At 42.9% G+C, this 23,210-nt stretch overlaps 1 protein-coding gene across 1 annotated transcript; it reads left to right on the top strand.

Annotated features, from left to right (window-relative positions):
* The first annotated feature begins 865 nt into the window (after positions 1-865).
* On the top strand, positions 866-20,103 carry ZDHHC7 (zinc finger DHHC-type palmitoyltransferase 7). The gene is made up of 8 exons (XM_058034278.1): positions 866-937; positions 5,101-5,186; positions 7,389-7,717; positions 10,571-10,695; positions 15,342-15,438; positions 15,690-15,771; positions 16,872-17,002; positions 18,022-20,103. The coding sequence occupies exons 3-8, from the start codon at positions 7,406-7,408 to the stop codon at positions 18,196-18,198; spliced, it is 924 nt and encodes a 307-aa protein (XP_057890261.1). The 5' UTR covers positions 866-937; positions 5,101-5,186; positions 7,389-7,405; the 3' UTR covers positions 18,199-20,103.
* The last annotated feature ends 3,107 nt before the right edge of the window (positions 20,104-23,210 follow it).

Genomic DNA, 23,210 nt, shown 5'->3' with positions numbered 1-23,210 from the left:
ATGGAGCAGCTCTGCTGGAGGAAAGGCTGGCAGAGCTGGGATTCTTCACCTGGAAAAGTGAAACTTCAAGGTGACCTCATGGCAGCCTCACAGCACCTGAAGGGAGCCCACAGGAAAGATGGAATTGGGACTGTTTATAAGAGCCTGGAGTGACAGGACCAGAGGGAATGGCCTCAAACTGACAGAGTACGTTTGGATTAGGAGGAAATTCTCCCACGTGAGGGCAGGGACACCCTGGCACAGACCGCCCAGCTTAGCTGCGGCTGCGCCATCCCTGGAATTGCCCACGCCGGGTCGGACCACGGCGCAACCAGGGACAGCCCATGCCCTGCCTTCCGTGCCCGGCTCCAGCCCCAGCCCTGCCCTCCACGCCCGCTCCATGAGGGCGCTGCAGGTGTTCCTGCCGGTGGCAGGGGTGGGACGGGAGGATCGCTGCCCTCCGTGCCCACTCCATGAAGGCGCTGCGGGTGTGCCAGTGCCTGTGCCCGTGCCCTGCCCTCCGTGCCCGCTCCATGAGGGCGCTGCGGGCGTCCCTGCGGTGGCAGGAGTTGGACGGGACGGCAGGATCTCTGCCCTCCGTGCCGGTCCATGAGGGCGCTGCGGGTGTGCCAGTGCCTGTGCCCGTGCCCTGCGCTCCGTGCCCGCTCCACGAGGGCGCTGCGGGTGTGCCCAGTTCCCGCCCCATTCCCAGCCCTGCCCTCAGGGCCGCGCCAAGGGCGCCCCGCCCGCCGCGCTTGCGCGGAGCCGCGCGCGCGTCCCTTCCGCCTCCCGCGGAAGCGCCGCCCCCGCCGCTTCCGGGATCCTGCGGCTCCTGGGGAGCCTCGGGAGCCGCGGGCGCGGTGGCGGCGGGCGCGGAGCTCCAGCGGCCGGGGCCCGGCCCCAGCGCCCACCGCGCCAGGGCAGCCGCGCCGCCACCGCCGCTGCTGCCGCTGCTGAGGTAAATCCGCTGGCGGTCCCTCGGCGAGTCCCCGCGGCTGGGAGCGCGGTGGCCCCGGGAAGGGCGAGCGGGGAAGGTGACTGGGGCTGAGGTGCCTCAGGCCGGCTGAGCGCTGTGGGCGCACTTCGTGGGGTGTTTCTGTATCTCCCGTCGCTTTCCGCGTTATTTACACGCCTAAAAACTTAAAAATTCTCGCCCGGCAGCTGTGGGCAGGAGCGCCGGTGCGGAGGCCGAAGGGCAGCGGGCGCCTCCCGTGTGTGCCCGGCTCCTTCCCGGCCGTGCCCTGCCGCCTGCTCCGGGAGTTCCCCTCATTTCTGTGCTTCTCCTTTCCCTCGTTTCCAGGCGCTTGTAGGAAGTGGGAATGCAAATAGCTCTCAAACGAGAGGGTGGGTTCGTGCGGCACGGCGTGAGTGTGATCTGTGCCGTGGAAAAAAAGGGATTGGGAAATCACTGGCTATTTTTCGAACACTTATAAATAATATATGTTCCTTTTCCGGGTTAAGTAAAGGTGGTCCGTCCGCCTTGGACAGATCCGGTCAATTGGTCCAAATCAGGTGGTAATTGACGCGTTATGAATTAAAAGTCTGTACTTTTTTTACTGAGTATCCACTGGTGTGATGGTATCGGGATGCAGAATTACAGTGATGTAAGTGTTTGCTTTGCTGGAGACATAATTAGGTTGAAGTCGCCGTGACTGTTCACATTAACAGACTTAAATTAGCTCTTTTGAAGTGAATGCTCTCTGGCTTTGAACATTTGCAGATAAAAAGGAGCCGTAGTGGTTCATTAGGAGATGGAACTGATGTGAAATTTTAGTGGTTTGAGATTAGAGTTAAATAGCTGAGATCTCTTTGTGGCTGAAAGGAATTGGTAATACTTTTATCTCTCTAAATACTCTATCTCCCTTCTTGGTTTTCCTTTAGCATGGGGTATTTTGTATCATACAGATCTGATGATTTCTTTTTTATGCCTTTTATGAGGGTGGAGAGCTTTTAAAGAAAGTGAATAGATGGAATTTTGCAGTGGTTGAATGGCTGAACATGAAGAATATAGTGGAAATATGAAATGAGGAGCAATTCAACATGAGGAACAATTGAAACAAAGGCTTGAGCACTCCTCTAATGAATATTGGAAGTTGCTAGTGAGAATAGTTTGACCAATAGCATTATTTTTTGAACCTGGGAAGAAGAATCATATGGACGTGGATGTGGATATAATAGCTAAGATAAAAATGTGCTTGCCAGGTTGGTATCACAGAGCAATCACTGTGTGTGATACCTGAGCTCTCTTCAGTGGAGTGTGAGGGCAGAGCATGCCCTGATGAATGAAGAAATTAGAAATAAAAAATTACTCTCTCAAGTAGGATGTGATCCATTGCTGTTGGCAAAGAGGCAAAACTTTCAGGTGTCACACACCAGTGTTGACATTGGTGTGAGCCTGCGGCCCTGTGGGGTCTAATCTGGATTTGAGCTGTGGCCCTGATCCAGAGGAGGCAGAAATCAAAGCCCAGCCACAGATTGTGTTTGTGTCCTTCTCGGGTGAAGGTTGTTTCATCCAGGAGCCTTTTGTCCTTGCTGGATCAGATAGTGTTCTTTGCTGGGCAGCAAAGTCAGGTGTAATGTATTTTCTTTGACTTGCACATCTCAGGGCGAAAGATCTGTTCTTGAAAAAGATATCCTGTTGAACATCTCTGGTATTACTTTGTGCTTTTATTAAAGTGTTTTGGTATCATAAATCTATTCCATGTCTGATAGCAAAGCTTTGTAAAACTTTGTGTAAACATGTGTTCGGAATGCATGCATCAGGGTGTTTTCTTGCTTTTTTAATAACTTCTTTTGCTGTGGATTCTCATATCTGTGTTTTGAGGATGTTTATAAAGATGCTACTGCCATAAATCATAGAAATGGTTTGGGTTGGAAGGGACCTTAAAGATACAATTAGTTGTGTTGTGTCATTTGTCTTCCTGATGCCCTTTGCAACCTTGTCCCACTAAACCCAGTGATCTTACAAGGCCATCTTGGTGATCATGAGTTTATAGCATAACTTCTTCAAAAGTTGTGTGTGGTTTTTTATTCCATGAGTACATCTGCATTTTAGACCTGAGTTTCAGTACCAGTGAGGTGCAGATCAGATGAGAATTTCAAATAACACCTAAGAGTGGAACAGGGTTGGGTCAGGTTTGATATAACCACGTGTGCAAACATAACATTGGGCATGAAACACTGAATAATGTGGTGTTATCTTCTCATGCTAAATAAAGATTTGGACTAGGTCAAATTAAAAATTGTTGCTTGATATGTCAGAGGTTGAAGTGTAATGCTTTGCCCTTTTGTACTCTAAGAGTAAATTTGGTTAAGACAGGCATTGAAGCAAATAAATGAAGAGTAGAGGGAAGCTGTGAGCATCTGAGTGGGGATGCTGAGCTCTTCATAAAGGGAGAGCTTCCAAACATTGATCCCCTTCCCTCACAGGGACCCAGGTGTGGGCAGATCCCATGGGAATGCCTGAATCCATTATCCCTGCACAGCTGAGCTGAGGGGACACTTGCACACAAACCAGGAGCTGGTGGGGCTGTGACAAACACAGATTTGCCCAGGATTGCAGTTGGGATTTGGGGCTGAGTGAACAAATCACATCCCTGTGTCAGCAGTGAGCTCTCCAGGAGCTGGTGAGGCTGTGACAAACACAGGTTTGCCCAGGACTGCAGTTGGGATTTGGGGCTGAGTGAACAAATCACATCCCTGTCCCATCAGTGAGCTCTCCAGGAGCTGGTGAGGCTGTGACCAACACAGATTTGCCCAGGACTGCAGTTGGGGTCAGGGGCTGAGTGAACAAATCGCGTCCCTGTGTCAGCAGTGAGCTCTCCAGGAGCTGGTGGGGCTGTGACAAACACAGATTTGCCCAGGACTGCAGTTGGGATTTGGGGCTGAGTGAACAAATCACGTCCCTGTCTCGCAGTGAGCTCTCCAGCAGCAGCGGATGGCTGGGAGCTGAATGTGTCACCTGCAGGGCTGAGTGTGTCACTGCCATCCCCAGCTCCCCACGGGTGGGTGGCACTGCACGTTAATGGCAGCACTCAGCCTGTCTGCTCCCGTCTCTGCTCAGCTGCCACCTCGGTGACAACTTAATGGCTGTGCATTTCACAATATTGTGAAGTTTGAGGGAAGTCTAAAAGCTTATTTGTACAGCAAAGCACAAAGCAGTCACAGCTTCCTGCAGTGGTACAGGAGAGAAGGGGGTGGTTTTAAACGAAAAGAGGGTCAGCTGGGGTTTGATAGCAGAAGTTTTTCTTACTGAGGGTGGTGAAGCTCTGTCAGGAATGTTCAAACTCAGGTGCTTGGGGGTTTGGAACAACCTGGGATAGTGGGAGATGTCCCTACCCATGGTAGATGGTGGCACCAGGTGACATTTAAAGGTCCCTTCCAACCCAGTCTGTTCAATAATTCTGATATGTTCATAACAAACATTTGCATTACTGTCTAGTCTTGCAGTAGAATGTTTGGGTTTATTTAACTGTATGAGAGACTTCTCCTTTTCAATTCCCCTTGAGCTGGGAACTTTTGAAAATGGGTACTGAAGAACTCCACAGTAATGTTGTGTTTGGAGTATCTGATTCTTACAAGCTGCTTTCAGAAGCTTTTCAAGAAAGTGACTTTGTATTTGCTGTGGCTCTGAAATGTCACAATCCTTATGTTACTTTCAAAATATATTAAATTAACCTTGCAAAGAAGAGTGATTTCAATGTCTCAAAATTTACTTCAAATAAATAGAAAATAAAACCAATGAATAAGAAAACCCAAGGTGCTTCTTTAGGCAGCTTTAACCAGACAGCAATTCAGGCTCACACCTCCTGTTCTCTTCCCCAAATAGCAATGAAATGCAAGGTTCTGTGCTGCAATCCTGCTCCAAGTGCCAGGTGGTGATTTCCAAAAGTTAACAGCCAAAAATATCAAGGTTTCAAGTACCTGGTTTCTAAATAAAACACAAAATTTTTCATTGTAGCTACATGCAGCAAGTTTCAGAGTGCTACTACTGATGTCTATTATTCTATTATTATTCTGTATATTTTTCTGTTCTATTATTGATGTCTGTTATTATTTGTATTTAACAGTATTTTCCTGGTGCAGCTTTTGCTAATCAGTTTGTTGGTGATGTCTTTGCAGATTCCATCAGACATGACTATGTGAATGACCAGGGATAAGCCAAAGGCAGGACAGGATGTCAGAATAACATACAAAACATTTTTGAGGTATTTATTTTGTTTTGGATTTCTTTTATTGTGCTAAAATTTTTTTTGTTGTCTTTAAGATATTTAAGCAAAATGAATGCAGTAATTCTGTGCCATTCCATATTAAAAACATTTCTTAAAAGTTTTAGAAGCCCTTTTTTGATGAAGTAATAACTGATTTGCATGGTTATCTTCATGTTTCAACTGCTAATTATGTATTTTTATGACACCTAAATTTTCTTGACCACAATGGTTGGTGTTGTCCCAAAGTGCTATTTGACTTAATTGGACAGATTGTAGTTTTAATTCTGAACATTAAGAAAAATCAGGATGATTTGAACTGGGTGAAAAGAGGGCCATATTTAGGTTAAGCTTAAATTACTTTTAAAGGAGATAAAGTTCATTCTTTCCTAAGGTAATTTTCTAGTGTTTGACATCTTCATCCTTGACTTAGCAGCTGCATTCTGGTGAGAGAGAGGAATTTTGTCCAAAAAAAGCCCAATGTGTGAACAGAAAATACAATTTAACTCCAAGAAATTGTAATAGATGCAAGCAGCAGAGCTGGATTTCAGTTTGTTCTGTTCCACAAGCAGACAATGTGTCCTTCAGACACCTCACAGTGTCCTGGGAGCCTCCCAGCTGTTTTTGCAGTTGCTCTCACATCTCTCTGCTGCATCTGCATGGATTTATTTTCATTTCTGGCTTCTTGGATTGCTCCTGCCTGGATTTCCTGGGCAGAATGTGTTATTCTGATTCCTGAATCAGAGAGTTTTTAAAGGGTTTTATCAAACAGCTTTATCAAACACCACCTCAGTGCCAGTGTCTTCATCTGGTAATGGTCACTTGGGCCATTCTAGAGGAACAAAGTGAGCCCATATTCAATATCTTGGGATGGAAATTGAAATTGCTGTGCCATAATCCCTACAGTCATGTACAGGCTGCCATTAATAAGGGGGGAAAAGGGAGACCTCTGTGTGCCTGTGATAAATCAATAGAAATGCTTTCAGGTTTCTCTCAGACAAGGCCTTTAATAGCAGGAATCAATAGGATTTTTAGAACACAGTATACTTTTAAAGCAGCAGGATATTCTTGAGGCCTAATGTTTAAGTTTTAATTTGTCTCCTGTTTGTTGGTAGCACTTCAGTTCTGCCATTCCATGTCTTTCCTTGGGAGAGATGTCTGGAAAATAATTCTGTTTTCGTGAGAACTGTTGAGGCTTCATGTCTGGTTTTGGCTCCATGTTGGAAGGACAACAAAGGCCTAAAAGAGTTTCATGAAATTAAATGAATTAATGTGTTCTTTGAAAATCTGATTCATGTAATCTGTTGCCATGTTCATTTAACCAGAACCATTTGTTTCCCTTAAGGTTGGGCTGATCTGAGACCATTTGATAAGCTATCCAATAGATCTTGTGGTTTTTCCAAAACAATAACATTTTTTGTCAACAAATTTAGCTGCTTTCTGACTTGCTGCATTGTTTGTTGTGAGCAGTGTATTAGAACAGCTTTATTTCCATCCTGGCTCCTTTGTATTTTTCCCTCACTTGCTGGAGCAGAATGAAAAGTCAACAGGCTGGTGCCATAATTTGCTGTTTTAAAAGAGACATGAGCTGTAATTTAATGAAGACTTTGCCATTTTAGTTTGAGATAAAAGAGAGAAGTTGAGTTTTTGACAAAAGAGGAGGAGTGGTTTATGAGCACAGCATGATGGAAATGAAACCAGTCTAAAATCCCTTTGTCAGGCATTGAAGTTGCATGTTATTGGTGGGTTAACTCTGGCTGGACATCCACCAAAGCTGTTCTGTGTCTCTCTCAGAGAGGGGAGAGAAAAATATAAAAAAAAGCCTTGTGGGTCCAGGTAAGAGCAGGAGAGATCAGTCAGCAATTACCATCACAGGCTTGACCTGAGGAAATCAGCTTAATTTATTACCAATGACATTAGAGTAGAATAACAAGAAATAAAAGCAAAGTAAGAAACAAACAAACAAAAAAAAAAAAAAAAAAAAAAAAAAAAAAAAGCTGTGCCCCCTTCTTTCACATTCATCTTTCTGCACTCACAGAATCGCTCAGGTGTCGATCAAAAAAAATCCCAATTCTCTTTTGAACTTGAACATGCTTCATCTCCCAGAAACAAAACCCCAGAGCCAGCTGTGCTCTATTTCCTCATTAATAATGAATAACAGTGATGATGATGATGGTGGTGGTGCTGTGTTTGTCCCTGCAGGGCCAGGCCAGCAAACCATGCAGTCATCAGGGCACCGTTTCCGCGATGTCGAGCACCACCCGCTCCTGGCCGACAATGACAGCTACGACTCCTCCTCCTCCTCCTCGGAGGCTGACATGGCTGACAGGGTCTGGTTCATCAGGGATGGCTGTGGCATGGTCTGTGCCATCATGACCTGGCTCCTGGTGGTCTACGCAGACTTTGTAGTGACTTTTGTCATGTTGCTGCCTTCCAAAGACTTTTGGTACTCCGTGATCAACGGGGTTCTCTTTAACTGCTTGGCAGTGCTGGCTCTGTCGTCACACCTGAGGACTATGCTGACTGATCCAGTAAGTATCCAAGAGTTCCTTGGCATTGGATTGTCCCCTCCATCTGCACAGAAGTTTGGAGAAGTCTTCTGCTGGGAAAAGTAGTGCTAGAGTCAAAATCCTCGTGCTAGAGTCAAAATCCTCGTGCTAGATTCAAAATCCTCATGTCAGATTCAAAATCCTCATGTCAGATTCCAAATCCTCGTGCTAGATTCCAAATCCTCGTGCTAGAATCAAAATCCTCGTGCTAGATTCAAAATCCTCGTGCTAGATTCAAAATCCTCGTGCTAGATTCAAAATCCTCATGCTAGATTCAAAATCCTCATGCTAGAGTCAAAATCCTCGTGTTAGATTCAAAATCCTCATGTCAGATTCAAAATCCTCATGTCAGATTCAAAATCCTCGTGCCAGATTCAAAATCCTCGTGCCAGATTCAAAATCCTCGTGCCAGATTCAAAATCCTCGTGTCAGATTCAAAATCCTCATGTCAGATTCAAAATCCTCGTGTTAGATTCAAAATCCTCATGCTAGATTCAAAATCCTCGTGTCAGATTCAAAACCCTCAAGGTTTTGATGATACCTGTGCTAATCATCAGGATGGTACCTCTACTTCTCTGATTACTCTAATAATAAAGCCATGGAACAGTCAGTATAAAATTTATAAAAGTGTTAGACTCAAAAAAATCAGTAATATATTACTCCAGGTCCTGAAGTAGCTAATAAAGTTCAGTCTTCTCTGTCCTCATTTTTCTTACTTCTTTTTCATCTGATTTATTTTCAAAATTTGTGCCTTTATCCTTCTGCATCTCTTGAAATGCTCCCATGCTTCCCACGGAAGAACTTTTAGAGGTGGATGTGCTACAAACCTCAGGCACACTTGGCATAATGGAAAAACCACTGTTCCCTGTGATTCCTGAATTTTTGTCCTTGAATATTTGGAAAGGGAAGGGAGATTTAAACTGGACACACATTGAAGCATTGTAGGTGTAAGAGGTCTTGAAAGTGCTCATTTCTTAGAACTTTTACTCCTCAAGATTTCAAGTGATTAAATGGTTGATTTTGTACTAAAATCTATTACTGTTTTTAAGGAATAAGTTTAGGAAAAACATCTATTTTCTCCAGATTTTTGGAGAAAAATGGAGATTTTTCTCCAGTAGCAGTGTATAGAGAAACATTCAAAAACCCAGCAGGGTGTTGCAGTTAATGATTTTCTAGCTCTTTGATTTACTTCTGTCCACACCCAGTGATGAAATATCACAACTTGTACAAACTGTGACAGCTCAGAGAGTTAATGGTTTAAGGATTTATTGCTTATAAATATGAGCTGGTAAAGCTGGGTGTCTTTCTAGACCTGTGGTGGTTTTTATGATGCAAACTGAGATGAGTCACTGCTTTTTTCCTCCACTCCTTTCGTGCTGACTCCCAGAATGGAAGGCACAACTGTGTGATAGAAACTAAGATGAAAGGAATGAACTGCCTCAAAACTCAAGTGAATTAAATTTACACTTGTAACTCTAAAAAATAGATTTTTGCTGGCTGGCTGTGACTGTGAAAGATGGTTTTGAAATAGAGTGTATTTTTGTCAGCAGAATGCTTGAAAGCATGCTCTGAGGTTCTGATCCTTGTGGCAGGTGAACAGGGGAGTGTGAGATGTTTACACCAAATATTAACTGGGGTGAGAACGTTCAGATTGCAAAATCCAGCTCAGGAGTAGAACATGAGTGTTGAAGGAAGTCCCTGTGAGCACCTGGTCAGGTTTGGAGCACCACTCAGCCACAGAGCTCACCTGGGACAGGACCTGGGCTTGTCTTGGCCAACACAAACACAAATTTATTATTCCAGGCTATAGGTAACAAAAACTCCCCTGAGCAGAGAGGTGTTTGGCAGTGGAATCTGAGTTCCTGCTAGGTTCTTTATTCTGTCCCAGATGTTCTGAAGGTGTCTGTGTCAAGTGCTGATGTTGCCAGGGGTTTTTTTTTGAATGAGAATAAATTCTAGACTGTTGCAGTTGGCTCAGGCTGACCTGCAGAAGGCTCTCCCTGTGTGAAGGAAGTGCTGACCTGGAGCAGTGGTACAGAAAATCCACTTGGCTGCCACATCCCAGTTTGTTTCACAATCACTTCCCCTCACAGATAAGGCTTTATCTCCATCAATGAGCAGGGTGACATTGATGCTGAATTATTTTCTCCTTACTAATCCAAATTTAGATCCTGATCTCAGGATGCAGCTCTGTGATAATCAGATCAGAGAACTAATCACTAAAAGTTAATTTCTTTTCCCAATCAATTATTTTTCTTTTGAATCAGTTCCTTCAACTCTTTACCACAAAGCTGCACAATAAAGAAGATTAAAGGAGCTGTTCCTGGTCCTGCTAACAGTGGTCAAGCTAAAGATTTTAGGAAAGAAAATTACATTTCTCAAAAACTTGGGGCAGGTGGTTAAACCCTGGCTTCAGACAGTTGAAATAACATCTTTCAAGTAGTTGCTGATTTTTGTGGATGGCTTCACCCATTAATCAAATTCCACAAGAAATATTCAGGGTAACTCCTCAGGAAATGATGGGCAGTGTTTGTATCTGCAGGGTAAGATGTGTCTCCCTCTTCATTTCTGTGGGCTGGTGACAGGATACTCTATGAGAATTAAGCTAATACTTGGCCAGAGATGAGTCTTGCTGGAATAAAGCTGAATTTGAGGTCAAGCAGAGGTAATTTATTCATTTGGAATTGATTCTGGCTTATAGCAGACTGGCTTTGAATAAATGAACTTATTTCAGCAATTATCCTGAGGTTACTGGTATGAAGTCTATGAAATGTATTTTTAAATGCTCTCATGCCATTTAAGAAGCTTTTTCTCCTCTAATTGAAATGATTTCAGGGGGCTGTGCCCAAAGGAAATGCCACTAAAGAATACATGGATAATTTGCAGCTGAAACCAGGAGAAGTGATCTACAAATGTCCCAAGTGCTGTAGTATCAAACCTGAGCGTGCACACCACTGCAGGTATGCCAGAGTTCCTTCCACAGTTCTGCTTTTGGAGGCCTGGAATAACAGTCCTGATATTTGTTCATTTTTTCCCCCCACAAATTTCTTTTGGTATCCACTAAACTTTCAAATTCCTACATTGCAGTGTATTTTGTAAGTGTAAGGTACAAAAAATGACTGTGGATGAGGGGAGAGAAGTAAGGAACTCTAAGATTTTATTACAATAACTGTGCTCTGGTGTCTTAAATAATTTAGATCAGTGAATATCTTTTCCTGTACATCATTGCAGTTATTTGTGCTGTGCTGTGGGTAATGGCAGGGCAAAGAAAAGAATCTCAGATTTCTCAGGAAGCTGATTTAAGTGACTCCTGCAGTCTTAAATGAACAAAATTTAGAGTAGTTTAAAATCATTACTTTGTGTCACCTTTTCTTTGCAGCGCATTTGAAGTTATATGTGAATTGGCAGATTATTTTCCCAAAGTTGCATGAATAGTGGGTTAAATGCACTTCCACTTAGTGAAAATCCATTTGAATAAGGACAGAAGTGATGATCATTTGAACTAAACACGCTATGGAGGAGATAGTAAATGTATATTTTTAATTCCCAGTCTTTGGAGTGTTCAGGCACTGTGGAAATGCTTTTGTAGTGTTTATTGTGTGCCAGTTGAAAATAGCTGTGCCTGCATAATCAGGGCTTACATAAAGATGCAAATGCTTCTGGTGGCTCTCTAGGTGTGGGGAGTGATGTGTGTTGAATTGTGAGAAGTACTAAATCAAAATCTCTGCCTTAGTGCCTGTCAAAAGAACAGAGCAGAGTCTTGTCAGGACTCTGAGATGATTCTGGAGCTTTGTGGGTTCTAAATTAAAAACCTCATGTGTGTGTGTCAGTGCTCAGTGCTACGGCTGAGAAGCTGCTGCCATTTATAAATCCTCAGCCTTGGCATGGAGCTCCTGTTCCTCTCTCAGCTCTGAGTGGGATTTTGGATCTGGAGTGTGAAGGGAGAAGTTCCATGGATAAACAGGGGAGGATGGGATGCTCTGCAGTTGCTCTGTGTGTGCTTTAGGCTGGCTTTGCTCAGGTGCACATCCCTGGCTGTGCAGGGATGCTGCTGCTGCTGCTTTGTCAGCTCAGGAGGGCTCACTGGAGGATGCCTGGGGGTGGAGGCAGCACAGCTGCTCCCAGAAAATCCCTGGGGATCCAGGAGAGCTCACATGGCCTGCCTCTGTGTCTGTGAGGGACAGCTGGGAGCCCTGCAAACATGGCCTGCATCTCATTTCCTCATCCCATATTCAGGTTGAGACCTTGCAGGTATCTGTGGAAAGCATTTCCCACATTTTGGTCCTGGTAGAATTTGCTAATTTGGAAGGAGCCCTAAGTGAAGACATCATCTGTTGAAATACTCCAGCTCTTTTTCTGCCTTATATACCAGAGATCCTGGAGCTCAAATGCCTCCTTTAGAGCAAGAATTTGAGCAGCATTTATTTTTAAAGCAGAGCAAGAATTGATAATGTCTGTGATAAAGCTGATATTTTCAAAGGGTTTTTTTCCCCAAGCACCTGTTTGGGGTTCCAGCTTTGTCTGTCTTAGGCATTGTTTTAATCCTTGATCAAATATTTTACTTACAGGCAAAGGAGTGATTTTGGGGCTTGCTCAGTGCATCCCTGGCTCCACACAATATCTGAAAGGGAAAGGCAGAGCTAATTTGGAAGGAGCCCTAACTGAAGACATCATCTGTTGGAATACTCCAGCTCTTTTTCTGTCATATGTATCAGAGATCCTGGAGCTCAAATGCCTCCTTTAGAGCAAGAATTTGAGCAGCATTTATTTTTAAAGCAGAGCAAGAATGGATAATGTCTGTGATAAAGGAAATACCTGATCTTTTCAGAGGTTTTTTTTTTTTTCCCAAACGCCTGTTTGGGCATTGTTTTAATCCTCTAATCCTGGATCAAATATTTTACTTAAGGGTAAAGGAGGCATTTTGGGGCTTGCTCAGTGCATCCCTGGCTCCACAGAATATCTAAAAGAGAAATCCAGAGCCTGAAGGTGTTGTGAGGCTGCTGTCATGTTTTTCGCAGCAGTTGGATTTCTGGTTTAATTGTCTTTGTTTCTGTTAGTTTGATTCTTTGCCTTCAATTTATCACTGCAGGAGTTTACCCAATAGAAAAAGGGTTTGTTTGATTATGCTGCCAATTTTTTTTTGTTGGTTTGCAAACTCATTCCAAGGACATTAAAAGGATGATCTAGTCCCAAGTATTTAAAGTGGCAATTTGCTGATAGAAGAGGCTTGAAAATGGAAATTGAAGCTGGTTGCTGTTGGGAAATACTTACACTCAGAAAGCCACAGTGCATGTTTTCAGTAGTAAATTATTAACAGAAGAGACTCTTAGGATGTAGTTACGAAAATTGTTGTGCAACACTGCAACAGAAGTTCTTTTAAGGCAGAAAAATAGTTTCATAATACACATTAGTGATGGGGAAAAGAGCAAGAACCTTTTATTTGCAGCTAAGCATCTCTGAAATCAAGTGATGCAATTGAAGTGATGTTTTAGTGAGCAGTTAACATTTTCAGCCCTATCCTGAGTGAATGGGATTTCATTTTCACTGAAGGAGCACAGCTGTCACCATTTCTGCCTGCTCTGAGTGTTTGTGTGTGGGGAACTCTGAATAAAGTCACTGAGATGTTTCCACCAGGCTCCCAGGGAATATCTGTTACCCACACCCATTTCTCCTGAGTCTTTAGCTGTGTCTTTCTGAATGTTATCTTTGCCATTCAGAGCTGTAATTGCACCTGCCTGAGTTCATGGAGAGACTTTCCTCCATGCACAGGTGATGTTCTGTTTGCTTCTCTCTTGTGACACCCCTGGGTGCAGCTGGAGGAGGGATTTCCCCAAACTCCTGCTGCATAAAAAGGAATAAAATACAAGGGATGGGGTAGGAAGAAGGCAGAAGCACTGCTGGAAGCATTGCTGTGAGATTGTTGGGGGGAGATCAGGAATGAAGGCAGGGTTCCAGATATCTGAGCTCTTGTGAGAGCTCCGTGTGGGCTTGTGAGAAATTCTGAATGAGCAGGATGGAGTCCTGCCCACCTCACATCCTCCAGCCTTCAGCTTGATTGAGCCTGGGTAGGTTTTACTCAGCACTTCACATTAATGTTGCTTTTTAGAGTGCTGGCATGGATTCTGTGGCACATCAGGAGCCTTGTCTGGTTGTGGCACTCAGGGAAATGAGAGGCTGAACTTGCAGGCAGCAAGGAAAGACTTTGGAGGAGCGTCCTGAATGTCTCCTCCTGTGTGATACCCCCTTTTCCTGCACCAGGGAGTGGTTGTGGTGTTTATCTGCTGTTGGGATTTTCACTTGTATTTAAAAAATCATTTGTAGCAGAGGATGAATCCTTTCATATCCACAAAACAAAAAGCAGGGGGAATGTGGGGCTGGGTTTTGATAGCCCAGAGCAAAGGCAGCTTCATTTGGGATTCTGCCCCATAACCTGCACAGGGTGTGTACTGCCTCGTGCTGAATTACTTCAGAATCATACAAATGTGACAACTTAACAATTACTTTCTGCCTCAGAGCACTGATTTCCCCCACACCTCCCTGTTTTGTCTCTCCAGTGACAATAACCCAGCTTTGCTTTGTGGTTTGTCACTGCAGCACTTGTAGATACCACACCTAAATCAGCCTGTGTCAAAAACAAAGAGATTTTAATAACAGTGCCTGTATTTTTTAGGCTTATTTGGCTTGGTGACTGCTGAAGTGAAAATATTTAATATTCTGTGGGAAAATCTGGAGCACTGAGTGTGTGGCTGTCTTAAGTACAAAGCTGGGAAAATGGAATATCAGCATTGCTCAAGCTATTGATTTATGAAGAGCTACAACAGATGTTGCAGCTGTTTCATTTTTGGTGTGTAATTCTTCACATTTGGCTGCAGAACTGAGCCCTCTGCTGCTGTATGGCAGATGTAAAATGGAGTTATTGGAGTATTTATTTGGAGTTATTGGAGCATTTATTTGACTTCTGTGGACATAGCCTTGCCTCCAAACTGGGCAGGAACAAGAGAACCAGCAGAGAACAAGAGTGTTCAAGAACTCATGGACAAGTAGCTACTTGATAAGTGCTGGTTATAATTTCAATATTTGTGTTTTCTCTTGAGGAAGTGAGGTTTGATACTCTAAGCTGTGCTTTAGTTGAGATTTTGATTGCATAAGTTTAGAATTTTATGGCCAGTTGAGGTCTCAAAGAGTGACAGTTTCTCCCTTGAAGATGTGTATTTCTTGGGTTTCTTCGTATCCACAAACAAAATTTACAACTTGAAACCCTTTAAAAGTGAAATATTTATCTAAAAAACTTCTCCAGAAGGGAAATGTCTTATAATACTGAATTCAGATACCTGAGCTGCAGGTGTGTGAAGTTCTGGATTTGTTTTATTCTGAGGAGTATTTTATGTACACAGTCCATTTTGGAGCACCCAAAAGCTGAGTTGTGAGAATGAACAAGCAGTTTCTTTAAAGAAATGCAAATAAAATCCCATGTCTGCCGTTTGTCAAGAAATATTTCAGCACGTCATGCTGTGACCACTGGCTGCCCTTGGTTCTACATTTCAAATACAATTTCTACAATTTCAAATACAATTTCTCAGCAGAAGCCTCTTGTCCTTTTTTGCAGCATTTGCAAGCGATGCATCCGAAAGATGGATCACCACTGCCCCTGGGTGAACAATTGTGTGGGGGAGAAAAATCAGAGATTTTTTGTTCTGTTTACGGTAAGTGAGCAGCAGCAACTTGATTTTAGTCTGAATTTCCCTTGGTTATAACAATTTAGGTTGTGCTTGGTGAGTAATGACTTTAGAACATGATTGTGTTGATAAATTGTGTGGGTTTGTTCTTTCTGTGCAAGGGATTTCTACCCACATTCATTTTAATTTGGTGCTGTTGTTTCAAAGTTGCTTCTTCAAAGTTTTGCTGTGTTTTGTGCAGTGGCAGTGAGTGAAATGATGCTGTCTCTTGTTTGCAGATGTACATAGCCCTAATTTCAGCTCATGCTCTTGTACTCTGTGGATTTCAGTTCTTCTCCTGTGTCCGAGGGCAGTGGACTGGTGAGCAAATAAATACTTAATTTTCATTATCATAGTCTAGTAGATATTAGGGAAAAGTCATAGCATTCCTATTTTAGTCCCGTCTTTCAGTGATATCCTTAAAACATTTCAGATCTGTTTATCCATCACTTTCCTTTTCATTTCTGATTTTTTCTCTCCCTTTCCTTCAGTCATTCTCTGTAAGAGCTGTGGCTGTCAGGGGCATTTTCACTGCCTTTACTCACAGTAGTAATTTACTACCTCTGTAGTGGGAAGGAAACTGAGCTGGTCCTCAATCGCCTCAGCACAAAATCACCTAAATCTGGGCTCTGTGTGCCCCACCTCAGTTCTGGGAATGGCACCTGAAATTTAAACAGATTTCTCCCTCTTTCCATTACTGGAGCTCCTGCAGAAAGGAAATTCCCTAAACTATCCCAGTTTTTTTTTAATTTAGGCTTCTAGCTTGTATTTCTTAATGTTCCAGTGTGCCAGAGCTCATTTTGGTCTTGTGCTTTTGGTATATGAAGCAACAGGGAAATCCATGTGATTTTTATTTTTTTCTGAGTATTTCATTAAATGGATGGAATCTTAGAACTTTGTTTTACTTGAAACATTCACCTTCTGTACACTATCCCTGTTTAAATATAATTGAGTTAATCAGGTGATCAGAGGCTCTCCAGAGATGTGTGAGGCAGAACTTGATTACTTTGTGTGGAGAATTAAAATAAAAAGAGTAATAAAGCAATGACAGCCAAGTGGAACATCTGTATTAGCAGTCAGGGCTGAGGTGGGGATGGTTTTACAGCCTCTGTCTTGCAGAAAGCTCCAAGCTGCTTCTGTCCTGTGCAGTTCTGAGTTCTTCACTCCCCTCATGTGCAACCATTTATTTGATAGCCTTGAAATCCTGAGGCAGGATTGCAGAAATAGTTACCATGTGCTTTATAGGAAGCCAGAAGTGTTACTACCATAAAATTCTTTATTTTCTTGATCAGCAAATAAAGCTGCTGCAAAATCAGAAGTTTGTTTTAAATGTGAAATATTATTTCAAGTGTCAGACATGTAGGACATGCTCTATAGTTTACTGTTGGTTTTTTTGTAACTACAATATTTCATTTCCACAGAGTGCAGTGACTTCTCCCCACCTGTAACTGTGATCCTGATGATCTTCTTGTGCCTTGAGGGTTTTCTGTTTCTCACTTTCACTGCAGTCATGTTTGGCACCCAAATCCACTCAATATGCAATGATGAAACGGTAAAAACCTTGACTTTTTTTATTCTGTAACATTTATTCTGGGAAGATGTGATTAGATGGGGTTTTATTTGCATGAGGAGAGGCTCTTATTTCAGAGAAAGCTGCAAAATTTCAATCATTCATCATTTTTATTTTCTGCACTTGGGGGAAGACTGGAATGCTTCACTGGGGGTTGCTTTCTAACAGAAGTTCTTGCACTATTTGCTTTTTTGACATTTTGTAATTTGGTTTAAAAATGACAAAGAATGCAAAGCTTCTGAGTTGAGGTTTGACTTTCCCTTCTCAGCTGGTAGAAATTCCTGCTGGGTGCCATGGGAAGTGTCTGCTTTTCTCAGGTTTACACTGAAAAATCATTCTCTCTCATCTCTTTGTGATACATTTTATCAGAGGATAAAACAGTTTGGGCCTTTGGCTCCTGTGTCCTTAGATCTGCAGTGTCACACCTGGAGAGAATAATTGCTTGGAAACACAAGGGAATTGAATCCTGTGACTGTTCAATATTTTCTCATGTTTACAAGTGTATTTCTGTACTGAGGAGTAAGTGCAAAACAACTGGTAAATATTGAGCCTTCATTAGTGGGAAGCACAAAAAATGACCATCAAAATAATGCATTGGGAGAGTAATCCTGCCTGCAGTAATTGTGGAGCAGGAGCCTCATTGTCTGCTTTCATCAACTGAGTAAACAACTTGTAGTGTAGGATATTGCACGTGGATCCATCAGCTTTTCTGGGATTTCTGTCTTTTAGCTTTAGGGGAAAAGAGATAGAGATATGAGGGGGAAAGAGATAGAGATATCAACCTTCTTGTACATATTTTATGTTCTAAATCTTCTTCCCTGAATCCACAGGGCTAAAACACTTTCTAACTTCTCCCTTAATAATTAATAAATAACAGTAAGAAACTAATCAGCTGAGGCACAATGAAACAGCACAATAAAAATGCAAGCCCGGTTTTTACGACCAGGTTTTATATTAGATTAAACTAAACCTTGGACATGCCTGCCTGTGTTTGTTTGCAGGAGATTGAGAGACTGAAGAGTGAAAAGCCGACGTGGGAGCGCAGGCTGCGCTGGGAAGGGATGAAATCTGTGTTTGGGGGCCAGCCCTCCCTGCTGTGGATCAACCCCTTCGCAGGATTCCGCATCAGGAGGCTTCTGCTGCGAGGCAAGAAAGGAGGACCTGAGTTTTCTGTTTGAAGATGCTGGAACTTGCAAGAATCCTATATAGTATTTATTTTGGGGCCAGAGAAGGCTGTCTACATATAATCTGTGACCAGGTGAAACTGATATCAGACATTTGCTTGTAGCAAGCAGAGTTTTCTACGTTTATTGTCACAGACATCTCATTAATTCTGAGACAGGAACTGGATCTGCCATGATCTTCACAGCAGGATAAGCACGTGGTCACATTAAAGAAGCCAAATGTTGTCATGCTACTGTAATTTATTTTCTGAGATTACTTCCCCATTTTTTTGTTTTAAACCCTTTTTATTTGATAAATGTCTGGGGAATTAATTACCTGTGTGTTTTTATAATGAGTCTAAGTCCTTGGATGCCGTTGTCAATCATTAGGAGGAGCCTTCTGGTGGGAGTTGATCTCCAGTGAGACACAGCCTTCCTTGTCAGTCCAGATTTCAGGGAATTGTGCTTTGTTCAGTTCTCCTTTCTCTTTCAGCAGAGCTGTCCCTGTGTGTCCCACGCATTCCTCACGTGCAGGTGCTGCCCAGGATGGTGCCCAGCACTGTCACACCCTGCCCAGGCTCCCTAAGGCATGGCCTGTGTTTGGCAGTGCCCATCCCATCTGACATTTAGGGAAAGGCTGGATTTTCACTGCCTGGGGGCCAAATCCTGCCCTGGGCTGTGCATTTCCAGTTCCACCTGCTTTGATTGCAGAGGAGCTCAGGTGTGCACTGTGCAGGGATGAGTGGGACCAGTGTCCTGCAGTGTGAGGTGACACTGAGTGACAAACTGGGGCTCATTCACTGCAAACACTTTGTCCTCGTAGGGTCTTGCTCTGCCCCTTTTTTACTGTACAGACCCTTCATAGAGGGAAAGCTGTTCATGATCCCTTGGACAAAGACAGCAGAGAAAGAGGCAACTTCCCTCCTTTCTCAAGTACAGCACATCTTAAATGTAGAAACATCTGCAATATTCTTTTGGATTTAACCATTTCCAACCAAAACTACTTTGAAGAAACGAGAGCAATATAGATCTAGAACTGCTTTATGTGGGCCTGACAAACAACAGTAGTGCTAAAAAATGTTCATAAATCTGCAAGTAATGAAATACAAGCTGCAAGTAATAAAAATCCAGCTAAAAGTTGATTCTTTAAAAATGACATTTAGACTATTTTTTGTATTATTGTTAACCTATAAATGACTGACCATATAAAGGATAAAGCAGGAGCCTTGATGCATAGCTTGAAATCGTGCCTAGAAAGTAAATAGCTCCCTGTTTTGGGACTTGCCTTAAAATTGTCCTGTTCTTGCTTTTGCTCAGCCAGTGGCACTGGTGACCTGTCCCACCTGCAGCAGCTCAGAGCTCTGCATTCCACCCTTTGTGCCCTGCAGGAGCTGTTTCCTTTCTCAGTGCCCTGCTGCTCCATCTCTCTGTGGCATCCTGGTCCCAGCTCCATCAGTTTCTGTTCCATGGCGTGGCTGAAGGCACTGAGGGATCCATTTCTTGGCTGTGCCCTGTGAACAAAACTGTGCAATACTTTGGGGTGTTTTCACTTTGCTTTTGGGGGAGGGTGGTGGTGGGGAATGCTGGAGCCTTCCTAGGTGGAAATCCACTGGAATTGCAGTCCTGTGAACAAAACTGAGGGGGAAGCTGGAGAGGTTCCACAGGATTCTGTGCGGGTTCAGTTGCACATCTTAAAGACTGGGGAGAAAAAAAAAAGGTGTCTGGCTTTGTCCTGAGGCTCTTACTGTGTAAATTGTTCAATGGGAAAATCAGAAAATAGCAAAATAGCACTCCAGGTGGTTGGACCCTGTGACTTGGCAAATGTGTGCGTGTGAAATCCGGTTTACTCGGCTTTTCAAATCCTTACTTTGTCATTTTTTTTTAATGTAAAAAAGAATAAACTAATGAATTGAAGTCTTAGTTGATTAACTTCTCTGTATGTCAGGGTTTTTTTTACATATATTTAGATTGAAGCCGCTTCAGGGAAATAGTCTTTAATCCTTTGGTAATTAATTTGTATTTATATTAATTAACTGCTCCAAATTAAAGAGGTTCCTCTGCTTATTAAGAACTTTAAGCTACACTTTTTTAGCCCTTCTTGATCATTCCCTTTTCTTCATCCTCTGGTGTAGTTGCTTATTTTATTAAAGAACCATGGAAAGATTTACATGGGAAGGGATCTTAAAGCTCATCTTGTTCCCACCCATGTTGTCTGAGGTGAGCGGGAAAACATTTTCAGTCTGAAAACTCACCCCAGTATTCCATCCTCTGCACTTCCAGGGAATTTGGGATAAATACTGGTTTGAGTCTCCGGATTTTCTGTGCAAATGTCGGATTTTCCCTCTGTTTCTGCAGCCTCTGGAGCAGAGAGATTTCTGAGCCTGGAGAGCAGCAGGTTGGGAGCGTCCACCCAAACAAGGGGGAGGAGGAACAAATGGCAGCAAAGGATGGGGAGACTCAAAGCTGTTCACTTCCCCTTTGCAATAATTCTAAAAAACACTTTGAGATTTTTTTCTGGGTCTGTATCACACTCTAATGTTTCTATGGAGAAAAGAGCTCCAAATCCATGAACACAGACTTTGTGCCAGTGCTGCTGATATTTTGGAGCAGGTTAATGATTATGTTTGATTATGTTTATGTGCATTTTAAGGAAGAGTTTGTTTATTCTCTGAAGGGAACAGACATCCCAGCAGATGGATCCTGCCAATTTATCTCCTTTTTATTTTCTTGTTTAATTGCTAGTAGTAATGTCAGTATTGTTCCAGACATCCTTTCTGAAGTCTTGGACTTAGCAAGAATTCATTTATGGATTTCTTTATGCCTGTCCTTGCAGAAATGATGAATTTCTATAATTGTTCTGCTTCTCTCTGTTGGCTTCAGGCCCAAGAGAAAGAAAATGGCTTAAGGGGTTTTGCAATACAGAAATTGGACTGTAAAATGATTCTGGAATCTGTTAATAACACTAACATGAAGTGCACCAGCATTGGTTCTGTATATTTTTATTTTTGTCTTCTGAACAGGGTTACAGGTCAATTTTAATTTTAATGTGGTTGGTGCTTCTTCATTGATGAGATTTGTTACTTTTTTATTCTCCTTCTTTCACTTAGTCATGGTTTTTTATGTTCTGAATGTATTTTAAATTTTTTTTCCTGCCTGTGTTCCAGTAGCAGATCTGCTCCTGTCCTGCACTTCGCTCTTGTCATCCCCAACCAGAGCCCTGGAAATTATCCAGCAGGCATCAAAGCAAGCACAGGCTGCTTTTTAATAACACAAACAAAACTCTGCACCTCCAAAATATTTCTGTAATTTCTCCTTGTATTATAGTGCAGCATAAAGTTAATATTGGACCCACATTCAGTGTTAAAGATGCCAAATATTGGAATTGGCAAGGAAAGGGATAACTCAGAAATATTTCAATATTTTCTTGCCTGAGGTGCCCCATTCTGATAAGTAGCTGGCACCTGACAAGGGAAATATTATTAAATTATGGCTTTGAACCTTTTTTGTTAACAAACCATGCAATAAAATAGTCACTTGCAAGGTGTGTTTGCATAAAAATATTGGTTTAATTAGAGTGAGGTTTGAGATAGGGAAGCCAGAAAGAGTCACAGCAAAACTCTCTATTTTGGGCCTTTATACAGTGAATTATTGTTGCTGCAAATCTTCACCAGACCAGCTGAACACTGAGGGCTGAGTCTGATACCCACAGGTGCACTGACAACTTTATTTTCTTCTTAGTTTGTGAATTCTATCAGTATCCAGAGAAAGCCAGGCTTTGCAGCCAGAGGTGATTCTTTTTAATGAAAAATATGAAAAATAGATATCTGTATTGGAGAAATCAGTGGAGAACCTTGGAAACTGGGTTTTGAATTCAAGGAAAAAAGGCAAACTGTCCAGATGAAATACGAGAATATGGAATTTATTTCCCCCATAGATTTATTTTCTTACCATTAATGAGTATGAATGTACATTTAATGTCTGGAAGAGGAATGGGATGGAGCTGCTGGAGGCACTGGAAGCAGAGCTGGCTCACAACAGTTGCATCTGTCATGCAGCAGGAATGCCTGCAGTGGAACCTGCTCTCCAGATAGAGCTGTTTCAAATCAGGCCTATCAGCATAAAATGTCAGCTCAAATTCATCAGAGGCAGGAGAAAAACAAAACATTCTGATCCAGGTGAAACTCGAGCTGCTCTCCGATGGCTCCCAGCTCTCTCTGGCGCTGCAGAATGGCACTGCTGAAATTCCCCTGCTGCTGGAAGTCCTGCTGCTCCTCCCAGGTTCCCTTTCAGGGCTGGGATTGTGTTTCCTGCAGCTCCAGGTGCTTCCTGAGCAGCTCCAGGGGCTCCCCAAAGCCCCTCTGGGCTCCACCAGCTCAGCTTTGCCATCAGCAGGGACGGGTGGAACAGCAATTTGTGCAGAGGGTTGGACCAGGAATTCTCCATCGTGTCCCAAGGCTCAGGATGGCCACTCCTGATCCCTCAGTGGCTGTTTGGTACAGGTTGGTGCACAAATGAGTTTAGGTTTTGTGGAAATCTGATAATTTGCTTTGTAATAAGGTTCCATTCATTTAAATCAACTCCATAGCACAATGGCAGCACTTTGGGAGCTCTTGGGGCTGTGTAGTCACCACTGGGCTTATTTAATTTGTCGTGGAACTGCTGATTAAATTTTACATTAAGGAAGAAGCACCTTGTTTTAAATACAAACCCTTTTTAAAAAAAGTGGCTCACAGACTTGCCTGTTCCTTTTCTTGGCTAATTTAGAGCCACACTGCAGACATTACAAAGAAATACAAAACTACAGAAAAATCACATCTGTGTACTGGGAAAAGGTATTTTGGGGCACTTGCTTCTTCCAAAAATGTTTGCAGGAGATAACAAGCAGGGTTTGGGGTAAGTCAGCCTTGATTTGGGGTTTACCAGAGCAGCAGCCATGGTGAGAGGCAGAGATCCTTGCTGCTGTTAGATGTGCTCACAAGGTAGAGTCCATCCACTGGCTCACAAATGGACTCTGGATATACTGGAAA

This window comes from Melospiza georgiana, chromosome 14 (assembly GCF_028018845.1).
Source record: "Melospiza georgiana isolate bMelGeo1 chromosome 14, bMelGeo1.pri, whole genome shotgun sequence".
NCBI lineage: Eukaryota > Metazoa > Chordata > Aves > Passeriformes > Passerellidae > Melospiza > Melospiza georgiana.
This window is presented reverse-complemented; position numbering and strand designations above follow the sequence as displayed.